Consider the following 14327-nt stretch of genomic DNA (forward strand, 5'->3'; position numbering starts at 1 on the left):
CTCTCCTGCTCCCTTTGATCCTCGTTGGGATTACCTTCCTTTGTGCTTGGAGGATCGCCCCCTTGAGGAGCAACCACTCTCCTTGGACATCTGGCTCCCCTCCCCTCTGGGACATCAGTGCATCCCCAACTATCCTCCTTAGCTCGCTGAAGTTTGCCCTTCTAAAGTCTAGGGCTGCTGCCTTACTGCATGACCTTGCCACCTTGCGCTGGATGATAAATTCCAGCAGGTGATGATCACTGTTGCCCAGGTGGTCGAGCACCCACAGCCCCCTCACCAGGTCATCACCCGTGGCCAGCACTAGGTCCAACAGGGCATCCCCCCGGTGGGGCTGTGCACCTCCTGGGTTAGATGGAGGTCCTGCACTCTGTCTAAGAACTTACATGAGCAGTCAGACCTGGCTTACTGCTCTTCCCAGCAGATATCCGGGAAGTTCAGGTCCCCCATGACTACCACATCCTTAGCCTTCACTACCTCTGTGAGCTGACCTAAGAAACCCTGGTCAAGCTCTTCTCCCTGGTTGGGAGGTCTGTAGTAGACCCCCACCGTTAAATCTCTCACCCCTTGACTGCCTTGTACTCTAATCCAAAGCACCTCAGAGTGCCTCTCCTCTGACACCTTGCTAATTAACGAGGATGTGTATTCCTCCTTAATATAGAGTGCCACGCCCCCACCTCTCCTTCCTATCCTGTTCCTCCTGTACAACCTATAGCCCTTGATATTCACCTCCCAGTCATGCATAGAGTCCCGTCATGTTTCCGTAATCCCCACTATGTCCGGGCTGGTGTCAGCCAGCAGGAGGGTGAGTTCCTCCTGCTTGTTTCCCATGCTACGAGCGTTTGTGTAGAGGCATTTGAGGCCCCCCGTGGATGTGTGTACTGCCCCCCTAGTCCCAGCATTGCCCTGGCCCCCATTGCCTACCTGTTTGCTTGTCTCACTTGTTCGTCTGGGCTGGGCTGTAGTTGCAGGTGTTGTTTGGTCTGGCACTCTGATGTTTACTCCGCCCTCATTGTCCCCTTCCCCCGAAGAGCCTAGTTTAAAACCCACCGGAGGAGGTCCGCCAACCTAGAAGAGAACACACACTTACCTTTAGGGGAAAGGTGGAGCCCATCCCATCCAAGCATGTCTCTCATCATGATGTGCCGGTCATGGCTGAGGAAGCCAAAGCCCACCTCGAAGCACCAATCCTGTAGCCGCCAGTTGGTCTCCGCGATACACATTTCATGCCGTCTGCCTCGTCCACTCACTGGCAGGATAGAAGAGAAAACCACCTGTGTGCCCATCTCTGTCAGCACACTCCCCAGAGCGTGGTAGTCCTCCATCAGGCGATCAGGGGTGCTCCTGGCCGCATCATTAGTGCCCACATGGACTAGGACGATGGGGTAATAATCGGTGGGCCGGATTACAGTCTGCAGCATCCGCTTCACATCCTGAATCCTCGCTCCGGGTAGGCAATAGACCTCAGATGCCAAGGGGTCCCGGTGACAGATGGGGCCCTCCGTACCTCTCAGGATGGAGTCGCCAATGACGATCATGCAACACTTCCTCCTCCTGGCCTGCTTGTCTCCTTCAGCTCACTTGGGACATGGTGAGCATGGAGTTGCCTCCACCCCGGTTTCGTCCTCTCTTTCCTCCTCCTCCAGGGCTGCCAGTGCCTCGTACCTGTTCTCCAGCCAGACTGGAACTGGTGCTGCCGTTGTACAAGCAGCCCTGGCACAGGAGGTGACCGTCTGCCACTTAACAGTGGAGGGCACGTCTCGAAGTGCATTTTCCTTGGTCGTACAACCCTGGAGGGAGAGAAAATACCTGTCAATTTCCTCCTCTGCCTCTCGGATTCCCCTCAGCCTGCTAACCTCCTCCTGGAGCTCCCTCACCCACGCCTCCAGGGCCCTAAGGCGGGTGCCTGCAGGACAGGTGTGGGGATCCCCAGGCCCTCCCCCCCAAGGCCCTTCCTCTCTATGTACTTATGCAGGTAGGGCATTTAAAAATTTAATGCCTGTTGAGTTTGGAGTGGGCATTCATTGACCTTTATTGCAGCTTTCTTCCACTAGCAGTGTCAGAAAAATAGCAATTATTTTATGGTGGCTTCATTACGTGTCTTGTAAATATACAGTGAAAAGTGTGTGGTGTCTAAAGCAGCCAAATTATGCCATTTCAAGTACAGACAGAATAAATTGTTGTTGCATATGCCAATTTTGCAAGGATACCTGTAGCTTGGTTTTTCATGTTTGTTTAAATATCTTCAGGCAGATTTGTTATGCCTTTATCTTTTTTTTCCTCCTTGAATACCTATGAGATATTTCTTTCTTCTGTTATATGAAAAGAACAGCAACATGTTCTCCTTGCATCTCACTAAAGATAATTTGCTGTAATATATGTATGTGTCATATCTGTTTTAACATAATATTTAATATATTTACATTCTCTACTGTAGTATAAAAAGCCAGTATGTCTGTATAAAGTATGTAAATGTTTCATTTGTTTCTAGGAGCCTGTTTTGTTCACGGGAACTATGAGGAAAAACCTGGACCCTTTCAATGAATACACTGATGCAGAACTGTGGAATGTCTTGGAAGAGGTAACTTAAAATCTAGACACACACACTTATATATAGTTTGCTTTACTTGAGGAGTAACATAGCGTAATAGTGGTTATGCATATGACGTTTGACTTAGTTTCATCATTCCTTTAAGGATATGCCATTTGAATGAAAAAAAGGTAACATGTTTGGTATATTGTATCTCCATCTTCAAACTGTCTGCTTTTTGTATAGTGTCTTTCTATCATCTGTAGTGCTTTTTTGGTTAATTTTGATTCATATAATCTTAATTTGAATGAAATTTTAAAATATATATTGTAATGATTTTTGTTAACCTTCATTACTCTAGAATTGAAGTACATAGTGTATGCATACAAACATGATAGGTAAATATTACATGTTTACTGTTGTATAAAGCACCTATCCTGATCAAACCAACAATATTTTGTTCAGAAATGAGCTCCTTATCCTCTAATGTTCTGATATGCATAGGTGCAACTGAAGGAGGCTGTGGAAGAACTACCTGATAAAATGGAGACACAATTAGCAGAATCTGGATCTAATTTCAGTGTTGGTCAGAGACAACTTGTGTGCCTTGCCAGGGCAATTCTCAAAAAAAATCAAATACTAATTATTGATGAAGCAACAGCAAATGTAGACCCAAGGTAAGACACAAATAGCCATATTGAAAGTAATGATCCTTTCCAAATATATTTGGTTTTAACGTAACTTAGAAATGAAAAAAGCCTTCGTATCTCCTGTAGCCTGTGTTAGGATTTGTTTTTTATTAGTAATGCTAGTCAAAAATAGGGACCCCTCCTGATGTTCAGGTTAAGGTGTGATAGGATGCAATGTGCGATCCACACTGTCACGCTTTTGTGGGATCCAATCAGCATCCAATCCAATCACATTTTTACCTGAACATCTAGAGTGGGACCCCTCGTTATGATAAGAGGACACTGCCATGGCTGAGAGTCCCACCATTTGGCAGGGTGGAATGCTACTGCAGCTGGGAGCTCCACCAGCTGTGGGGACATACTTTGCTACACATGCAAATTTTAAAGCTGGATGGAAACCAGTTAAAAAGTTATTACACATTTTCCAGCTCTAACTTTATAGCTAGCTAAACCTTTTCATGGTGTGACAGCTAATTTGCACATGTCGCTAGTCTAAATTGTGCAATTAATCAGGTAATTGCATAATACATGTAACATGTAGAAGGGTCCTAAGAACTGTGAGTGCTGTCCTGATTTCAGAGGGCCAGTGAGTTACACCAGTGAGGGCCATTGGATACAGCTGACACTGTTTTTAGGTTAATGGTTTTGGCTGTTGTGATACACTTGGACCTTTTGGCTCCATATGTTTGTCTCCAGATAGAGGTACAAGCCATGATGGAAGGTTTACCATTTAAAGACATAGACAAATCATTACATGACGTAAAGAACCTTACTCCAGCACTTCACTGAACTTTTTCAGTCTATTTTCCTTTGTGCAAACAAGCACAAACATTTCAGCCTCACACTTCACACAGAAGGGTCTCTCAATAATTTGTACCCTTTTAAGATCTACTGTTTGAAACAACACAGTCATTGTTTAAGCTGCTTAGGAAGCATCAAAAAACACGAACACAAGGCCATCTACTTCCCCATCTTGCAGGACCCCTTCCTCACAAATAAAAAATTTGTTGTAGTCAAGGAAAGTAATATACTATATTTTCACACATATAACACACATTCCAAATATAATACACTCTTGTTTTTGAAAGGCATTATGAACAAATTTGTTTTTCAGAGTCAGTACTGCAGAGAGCAGGGACAGAGTCTACTCTTCATCTAATTCAACCTTCCTTCTTTCTTAACTAAAATCCCAGCTATTGCTGAAGCCTGGTCTCCATGGGTTCATCTATGACCAGGGATCGTGGTCTTCTCTGATTTAAAAGAAAAATCCCTAATTTTTGGATAAAAATATAACATAAAATCCACATTTTTCTGTGATTAAAATGAAATGCCACTAATATGGGGTATGTAAATTGGGGATTTTTTAAATCAGAAATAACAGGATCCCTGGCTATGAACTTGAAAAGAGCTAAAGAGCTGTGAAATAGGAGAAGAGACCAGAAGCCCTCACAGACAGCAAAATACCCTAAGAAAGGTTAGTTTCATTAGTGGTATGTCTGTTAAAAAGGAGAGAGAATTTTTAACAACTGTGAAGTGAAGAGCAGTGAGCCATTAAATCAGTACCCCATTAATGGGCTATTGACTCCCTCAGATGTCTGAATAGTAATACCGGAGCTCATGCGTTGTGAAGCAGGAATTAAAACAGGGTGCTTCTGTCTTTGGCACAACATCAGCTTTCCAACTGAATACACATACCTCGATTGGGGTGTGGGGTGGGAAGGTACATAATGTATGCAAGAAAATGTGGTCTCTTCAGGCCTCTTATCTTAATGTTTCATCTGCTTTTATAAGTTATTTTGTCTTTTACTGTAAGCCATCATAAGCTCTTCTTGGAAAGGATGGCATATAAATTAATCATATAAATACATAAAGTGTGTGGACCATTATATTAACACCTGTCCCAATAACACTTTGGACTGTTCAGTCCTCAAAGTGATAGTGCATAGATAGCCCATACACTTTACGTTGCTCCCAGTTCCAAAACACATTTCTCCATCTCTTTAAATGGAACATTCTTGCAAGAAGTCATTACAGAAAGAAATGTCTTCCCTTTTAAAAAAGGAACCCCAGTACCTCAAGGGAAAGGGGTTGTACAGCACTTATTTTCTGATCCCAAAGGGAAATCAATGATGATGATCCAGGTGAACCTAAAAAAGATCTAAATGATCAACTTCAGGATGGTGATGGGGCTCATGTCATTCCCTTATTAAGGAGATTGGTTTTCACTTCTTGACTTACAGGAAATATATATTTATGTTGCCTTAAAGCGTTTGCACTGAAATTCCTTCAGTTTGCAGTGGGACAGGACTATTACCAGTAAAAGGTCTTCTCAAGTTTTCTGCAGCTCTGGGAATCTTCACCTCTTGATTATACCCACACATCTTGGGAAACAAAAGCCTGCAACATTTTTCTTACCTAGATGACTGCTTGTTTGCAAAAATGACCTCAAAATTTGGGTGTAACAGGGGGCTTCTCTAGGGACCAGGTCTCATGCTGGCTTGCCTGCCTGTCTCTCTGGGACAGTCTGCCCAGTCTCACTAGCCACAACTTTGTTGTTCCCATAAACTGATGGTATAATGCAGGAAGATGTCCATTCCCTGCCCCAATGCCAGGGGGAGTTATCTGCAGTTCTGAACCTGCCCTACACTGCAGCCCATGCCTGCAGATGGCATCCAGATTAATATTGTTCCCTGGTCTGAGACCAGAGCAAACCCAGTCCAAAGTCAGGCTCCACACATCTGGTCATTCATAGAATCATAGAAGTAGGGTCGGAAGGGACCTTATAAATCTTCAAGTCTGACCCCCCATTATTCGTACCACCTCCTCTCTCACAGGAGGCCTTTTCCACTCCACCCCCCTCTCAAAAGGGCCCCTGGCATACTGCCCATTACTGGGCCATACTCAACTGCTGTTGCTCCTCATTGAGCAGCCCCTCTTGGACCATCAGACTTCGTTACTCACTTGCAGGCCTCGCCACACAGTCCTTTGGTTCCCGTGATTTTCCCTACTCTAGGTGGACTGGCCTTGTGCCAAACCTTTTTTTGGGAAGAAAAACCTGCAGCATCCTTATAGGCTTGGCAGTGCTACGCTGGCTAGCACTACAGAAGAAAGAGACTTGGGGGTCATCATTGACCACAAGATGAACATGAGCCTGCAGTGTGGTGCTGCGACTAGTAAAGTAAACCAAAATGCTGGCTTGCATCCATAGATGCTTCTCAAGCAAATCCTGGGACGTCATTCTCCCCTTGTACTTGGCCTTGGTGGGGCCGCAGCTAGAGTACTGCATCCAGTTTTGGGCTTCACAATTCAAAAAGGATGTGGAGAAGCTTGAGAGAGTCCAGAGAAGAACCACGCGTATCATCAGAGATCAGGAAAACAGACCTTATGATGACAGGCTTAGAGCCATGGGGCTCTTTAGCCTGGAAAAGCGTAGGCTCAGGGCTGATCTGATGGCCACCTATAAGTTTATCAGGGGTGACCACCAGGATCTGGGGGAACATTTGTTCACCAGAGCGCCCCAAGGAATGACGAGGTTGAATGGTCATAAACTACTGCGAGACTGTTTCAGGCTGGATGTAAGGAAGAATTTCTTTACTGTCCAAGCCCCCAAGGTCTGGAACAGTCTGCCAGCGGAGGTGGTTCAAGCACCTACTCTGAACACCTTCAAGAGCAAATTGGATGCTTATCTTGCTGGGATCCTATGACCCCAGCCGACTTCCTGCCCTTTGGGTGGGGGGCTGGACTCCATGATCTTCCAAGGTCCCTTCCAGCCCTAATGTCTATGAAATCTATGAAACCCTGAGCTAATTCTGACTCAGACCCTTCATCAGGCAACTTTACACTATACCCCACCCTGGGGTCTCTATCTCATGCTTGCAACCAACTTCTCATGGGGCTGACCTTTGCGCTGACCTTCAGGCTTACTCCCATTCAGCCCTACTCAGCCTGCCCCTGGAACTGGCCTTCAGGCCTACTCCCACTTTAGCCCTACTCATCCCCATCACATGCACAGCCCTTCGGGCCTACTCTGAGTTTAGCCCTACTCTGTATGGGGCCTCCCGGTGCTCTACACATTACCCACTTTGGGGTCTCCAGGATCTGCATCCCTGCTGGTTCTCAGGTGCCTACACATGGGCATACCTGACCCCCACTATTCGTCCAGCACTCAGAATTACCCACCAGATGGTGAGGGCTGGATTTAAGGCACCCCTACCCACCTTTCACCAGGGAGGTAACTGCCCTGGCATTTCCTGGGGGCTCCCACACCACTAGAAGCCCCACCAGTCTACCCTTCCCCGGCGCGGTGCAGTTTTAGGTCAGCCAAAGACCAAGAGCCTCCTACTCTCACATCTAGATGTTCCATGCCTCTCAGCCAGGCAATGTATCTGCCTGGGCCTTATATACCTAGTGTTCCCAAAATGGCTGCCCTCATCAGGCATCTGGTAGCTGCCTGCCTCTGCTTTTAAAGTGGTAGGCACCCAAAGGTGCTCTGCCATATTGGGTCAAATAATACTTGGAGAGTGCTTTACCTCTTTCAGTGTCTTAGTAACGAAAGAATGACTATAAAAAAAATAGCAACATGTACCATTTTTATTAGGTGCCATCTGTTTAAAATACTTAGCATATCAGACCATATATACTAGAAATTACAGATAAAACCTATTAAATATATTTGTCAAATACAACTTATTCTGAAACACCTCAGGAACTAAAAAATAAAGTGAAAATGGAATTTATTTTAGAAAAAACTGAAAATGTCCTGCATCAGTTAGTTTGAGCTGAATATATATAGTTCTACCAAGCTATGGCTTGAAGAACACAAAAGTCCTAAAAGAACAATAAAACTATGAGTCCCTCATGTTAAATGCATTATGTTTGTCATCTGGCCATGACTCATTTTTATAACTTCATCCTTGGAAGGAAGTGGTGCCAGCTTTGCAGTTAAGTGTCCATTTTATCTGTAAGACCTTTAAACTAGTGCCATTCCCTCTCCAAAGATTTTGGGCTTGTTTACTTTTGCATAAGGAGTGATAATAACTGATTAATAAGCACAATGGAAATGTAATACTTTTTACTCATCCTCCCTATTTTGAATCTTGATTTTTTTTAACTTATACCCTGCATTTAATTAATCTTGCTTAATGTGTCCTGCAGTATATATTAGGGTAAATGTTTACCTTGTGTCAGCTGTAAGCCTAATGCTACAAAAATGTGGATATGTAGTTTAGAGGTATGTAGTTTAACTTGGAATTTATTTTGTTAAGTTTATTTGCAACTGTGTAAGTACTTTTTCTTTTGTTTCTGCTTATTTGTGAGATAAATTCGCAGTAGTTTTTGCATATTTTAGTTTAAAGAAATTCCAAACCACCTCCATATTTAACTTCCTGAACATTTCAGTGTGGTTAACTTCACTAACTAGTTCCATTCATTTCTCAAAATATGCTTGTTTGAAATCAATAATCTTAGTTACAGATTTTCTTTCTTTAATTTTGTCATTTAATTTAAGCTGAATCAATTGTATTATTTGATCCAAGCCTTTCTATGATCAGTTCTCTAATGTCCTAGTTACCAAATCCCAATACAGTGGAGTCCCATATTACACGGGGGTTAGGTTCTAAAGTCAGCACGTAAGGCGAAAATCGCATATAGTCAAAATTACAGAGAGTGAGTTGTAGCCGAAGTGGTTGGCTCTGGTTCAGCTCGAGAAGATGATTGCGTAAGCTCATCTGCTGCTGGTTGTTTTTTCTTGAAAAACATGTTAATCGGCAACTGTCGCTTTTGTCTGTTGAGCTGCTCAAACATTTCTTGGTACGGTCTCAAATCGTCCATAATATGTGATTTTGAGGCTTCGTTCCATAGAGGGATCGTATTCAGAAACTACATCATTCAAGTGTTTCACTGCTTGGAACACTTCAGCAAATTTATGATTCCAATTTGCTGGCTCTTGCTGTTCGTTATCGTCATCTTCATCTTCTGTAGATGATTTTATCAGTTCCTCTAACTCTTCGTTAGTCCATGTTTCTCTACGGCCCTCAAGTAATTCTTCAATTTCTTCCTCAAGGATGTCAAGGAGGCCATTTGCCTGGCCACCTGAACAATGTGTTTCACTTCTTTGTCAGTGGTCAGAAAACCCTTAAAATCATTCACACATTCTTTCCATGGGTTTCGCCAACATGCATTGACTGTTTTAGGCTTGATTGCATCCGTTGCCTGTTTAATATAAGTGATGCAATCATCAATATTGAAGGACTTCCAACACTCCATCACATTACGATTGAGATCAGCATCCATAGCACTAGGTATCCATGAGAACATAAGCCTTGTGTACTTGGCCTTGAAACAGCGAAGCATGCCTTGGTTGAGAGGTTGGAGGATGGAGGTGATATTGCAGGGGAGAAAGACAACTTCAACGTTGTTATGCGCAAATTGGGTGCCTCAGGATGGCCAGGAGCATTGGCTACAATCAGCAACACTTTAAAGTCAAGTCCTTTCTCTTCCAGGTACCGCTTGACCTTTGGAATGAAACACTTGTGGAACCAATCCAGAAATAAGGCTGCCATCACCCAAGCCTTTTTATTTGATTGCCAGAACCCAGGCAGGAGATTTTTGTTCTTGCCTTTTAGGGCACGGGGATTTGCAGCCCTGTAGAGCAAGCCCGGCTTTATTAAATGCCCAGCTGCATTGCCACAAAACAATACAGTCACACGGTCTTTAGCTGTTTTGAAGCCAGGGGCTTTCTGATTTTGAAATGTAAGTGCGGTTGGGCATTTTTTTCCAGAAGAGCCCAGTCTCATGAGCATTAAAACCTTGTTCCGGAAGCTAGCCCTTTTCTTCTATGATTTTCTTCAATTGTTTGGGGTAGGGTTTTGCTGCCTCTTCATCGGCAGATGTAGCTTCACCAGTAGTCTGCACATTTTTGAAGTTGAAGCAGTTCCTAAAACTGTTAAGCCAACCTTGGCTAGCTTTGAATTCCTTCTCATCAGAAGGCTGTCCTTCTTCGGTGGGAGGTTTGAACAGCGCATAGAGGCTAAGAGCCTTTTCTTGCAATGTGTTGCCATCGATAGGTACACGTTTATGGTTCATGTCTTCCAGCCATAAGTTTAATGCCTTTTCAGTCTTAACTAAAGTCTTATCACACACTTGGCTCATCACCTTAGCAGTTATTGGAGCACTTGATGCCACGGCTTGACGAATTTCTCTCTCTCAAATCTTGATGGCACGGGTGCTAGATTTGTTGCGGCCATATTTATGTGCCACATTGGAGACCAACATACTGTCTCTCACTAAGTCCAACACAGCCAGTTTTTCCTCCAGAGTTGGAACAGATCACTGTTTCTTCAGTTGAGCACCAGATGAAGTAGTTGGCTTGCATTTAGGGGCCATGTTGTACGAAAAATATGTATCTTTAAATGCTAGAATCACACTCAGCGTGGCAAGATGTTCACACTATGAGAGGCACGTGGGAACTAAGACCAAACATCTCACGCTCGCTCCAGGGCATACGCTTATTGAGTGGAATGGTGGACAGAATCGCCCACACTATTTAAATTGTTTTTCTCTCTTTTTTTCCCTTTTTTTTGCTGAGCACATATAGTTGAATTCACTTAAGTTAAATGCACATATGATGCGACTTCACTGTATAAAATAACATCATGTTTTGTTGGTTAGTGACTTTGAAGGAATCTGCTATCACATCCAGCAATAACTGGGTCCAACCATTATTATTAGCACTTATTCTCCATTTTTTATCTAGGAAGAAAAATCTCTGATTGACACACTATAGTACAAGTATTTTTTTCCCCCAAAAAGAAGCATTTCATAGATTTCATAGACATTAGGGCTGGAAGGGACCTCGTAAGATCATCAGGTCCAGGGGGCAGGAAGTTGGCAAGAGTCAAAGGATCCCAGCAAGATAAGCATCCAAATGTTTCTTAAAAGTGTCCAGAGTAGCTGCTTGCACCACCACTGGTGGAGTCTGTTCCAGTCCTTGGGGGCTTGGACAGTAAAGAAGTTTTTCTTCACGTCCAGCTTAAAATGGTCTTGCAGGAGTTTGTGACTGTTGGACCTTGTCATTATGTGGGGTTCACTGGTGAAAAGGCATCCCCCCAGATCCTAATGCACACCCCTTGTGTACTTATAAGGTGCCACCAAGTCACCCCTGAGCCTGCACTTCTCCAGGCTAAAGAGTCCCATAGTTTGTAGCCTTTCATTTCCAGTGTTTACCTATTGCATCCTCCTTGTGTGTATGCAGAGGCAGATCCAGGAAGGGTGCTCTTGCACCCCACATCAATTCGATATCCAGTCAAAGTTTAAAGGCAGCCTGCCTAGCAGTGGCAGCAGCATTTCTATTCAGGCAGTGCTGAGGAAGTCATTTGACTTCAGGGCTCATTATAGTCTACCTGATCCATTCTAAACTCTTCATTCCATATTTGTTAATGACCTTCTCTTCTTTTAAATGGTCTTGATGTTCTACCAATCAAGCTATCCTTTGTTCTGCAGTTCTGCTGTCCTGGTAATGAATTAGCTGTTCCTGGTGATGAAGCTCCTATTTCACAACCTGCAGATTGTTTTTAACTTATTCCAATTAAGTTATATTTGTCTTTGCTTCAATCTTAAATTGAATAATACAGCTCCAACCCCAACCCCCTTGCATATTAGTAAAACTTCTAGTTTAACTGGAGAAAAATGTGTGTTGTTTTATATGTAATGTCTGCACCACCCCCCTTTCCAAAATTTTAGAACTGCCCGTGTGTGTGCTCATAATTCTGCAAGTTTAAAACCTAATGAAGAAAAATAGATGCTCTGTAAGCTTACATTTCTTGATTTTTTTTAAAAGGGGTTTACAAGAAAATAATAAAGCTTCTCTGCAGTCTGATTAGTCACGTAAATGTCTAATTATGTCTATTTGTGTTGCTCTTTTTGTGTTTCAGAACAGACGAATTGATTCAGAAGACAATTCGTGAAAAGTTTGCCCAGTGCACTGTGCTGACAATTGCACACAGGTTGAACACAATTATTGACAGTGACAAGATTATGGTAAGAGTGCAAACAGCATCTGTCCAAGTCTCTTTTTTCAATAAGATTGAATGGGATTTTTTTTTTTACACTGAATTTTACTTAGACCTAGAAATAGGAAGATGATAATGTTCTTCTATATGTTTATACCTAACAAAACCACATTTACTGCCAGATTATAAAATCACAGAATGTAAGGATGGAGGGAAGGCCTGTTAAAACACCCAGTGCCTTCCATGTTGGTGCTGTTACATCATTGTACCCTAAAGTCAGGGCTCCATGTATTCTTCAGTGATATTAATTTATTTGTTGCTGTGAAATGTCCACCATGCACCCTCAAAAAGTGTTATTACATACAGTTGAAAAATATATTCTGCTGTGCCATACTCTGATTATTTGCAAAGAATGGGGTGGGGGTTGGCTGTGTTCTATAGGCAGCGTAGGTACAAGCCCTAAATCTTGGCTTCTGCAGTGTTGTTTAGCCTAGCTCATTAACATGTTCTACCCATATGTGCTTAGGCAAAGACTCTCTTGAATCTGGCTGCAGTAGGTCATATCCTCCACTCCACAGGGCTCAACTGCCTTGTGGCTTTCTAAGCATAAGCTTCCCACCTTAAACTTTTGCTTTCCCTCCCTCACTCCCAACCTTTTGAACCCCACAAGAAGTTTCCTGGTTTCATAGTGGCATCCATTTCTAGCTGTAGGGCTCAAAGAAACAATACTTAGTGGGGAGCTTGGTGGAGAAACAAATAGGATAGTACAAAAACAAAATATCACCAGCAAAAAACTAAAAGCAAAAGCTTAGCTACCTGTAAAAAATTGAATTACCCAGCAAAAATGTATTAATATTCATACATACATGTATTTGATTTGTATACATAGTAACTTTCTATACACAGATATAAATAGATATGTATGTATATATGAAACATATAAACACACATAATATATCTACATGTATACCTATGTCTATTTATGTAGATATAGATATATATTCACATTACCTTTCTCTAGATATGGATATATTAATTTGATTATAAAAATTAATATGTAGTGTGACTGTATAATATTTAGCATTTTGGAAATATAAAAGCTGTAAATGTAGAACTGCAGGCGTTGATTTAAGATTTTTATGCAGCTTGAGCCAAGTTGTGTGAAGACTCAGGCAGGGATTATTACATTGACTTTGGCTCAGTTCATATTTTCAAGGTAATTTTTGCAAACTTAAAGACTAGCAACTTAATGTGTCTTAAAAATATTATCAATAAAGGAACATATAATTAATAAAAGTTTTCAAAGTATAACCTGAGGGGGTTCCCATCCCACAAGAACGTCCCCCCCCATCCCATTAATCAGCTGATTGACAGGACTGGAGCATTCTCCCACAGTCTCTCCAAGTTCTCCCCTGCAGAGAATAGCCTCACTCTTCTTCTGGGCTGGTCTTCTTTTGCTTAAATGAAAATTGGATCAGCAGTTGTGACTTACATGGAATGAGCTATGTTTGCGTTCCTTTCAGAGAGTCAGGACTATTTCATCTGTACCAAATGTAAGCCTGTGTCTTGTCTTGGAGGAAAAGATTAAAAGGTTGGTATCATGAGTATCCATGTTGCATACTAGTAAGAAAAATGAAGATATTTTGGATAGAAATCATGGGAGCCTGGTACTGAAGAGGCTAAAGGGAAAAGAAGAGAAGTGGCACTATGTGACCACTTGAGGAAGAATGGCCCCCAGAATTCAAGAGGAACAGATTCAAGTTAGCAGATGCTTCCAAGCACTGCAGTGGAACAGCTGAGAAAGAAGCAGAGGTGAAGACATTGGCAGGAAAGACCCGGAAGACTCAGCAGTCCAGAAAGTGGGAAGTGCAGGGCCCAGTGATGGTACCTTTAAAACAGGGATGAACAAAATACGGCCTGTGGGCCGGATTCAGATGGCCAGAAGATTCAGTCTGGCCAATGGGTGGACAACTGCCAACTCTCTGGATCTGGCCTATGGGTGGCTGGCAGCTCTGGCCACTGTGTGGTGCTGGGTAGGCATGCGGCACTTTTCCCACCCAGCAGCATCAGGCATCAGCTAGGGACCTGGGTGGGGCTTCTGCT

General features: G+C 43.0%; 1 protein-coding gene across 4 annotated transcripts in view; it reads left to right on the top strand.

Moving 5' to 3' along the window:
- ABCC4 (ATP binding cassette subfamily C member 4) overlaps nucleotides 1–14327 on the top strand; it is a 251125-nt gene that overhangs the window by 197858 nt on the left and 38940 nt on the right. For all 4 annotated transcript variants that reach the window (XM_019529749.1, XM_019529748.1, XM_019529750.1 and 1 more), the window contains 3 exons: nucleotides 2489–2578; nucleotides 3032–3204; nucleotides 12147–12252. In XM_019529749.1, the coding sequence (XP_019385294.1) occupies nucleotides 2489–2578; nucleotides 3032–3204; nucleotides 12147–12252 (369 nt within the window). The remainder of the gene's footprint in view (nucleotides 1–2488; nucleotides 2579–3031; nucleotides 3205–12146; nucleotides 12253–14327) is intronic.

This window comes from Crocodylus porosus, unplaced genomic scaffold (assembly GCF_001723895.1).
Source record: "Crocodylus porosus isolate Cpor-Errol unplaced genomic scaffold, CroPor_comp1, whole genome shotgun sequence".
Lineage (NCBI taxonomy): Eukaryota > Metazoa > Chordata > Crocodylia > Crocodylidae > Crocodylus > Crocodylus porosus.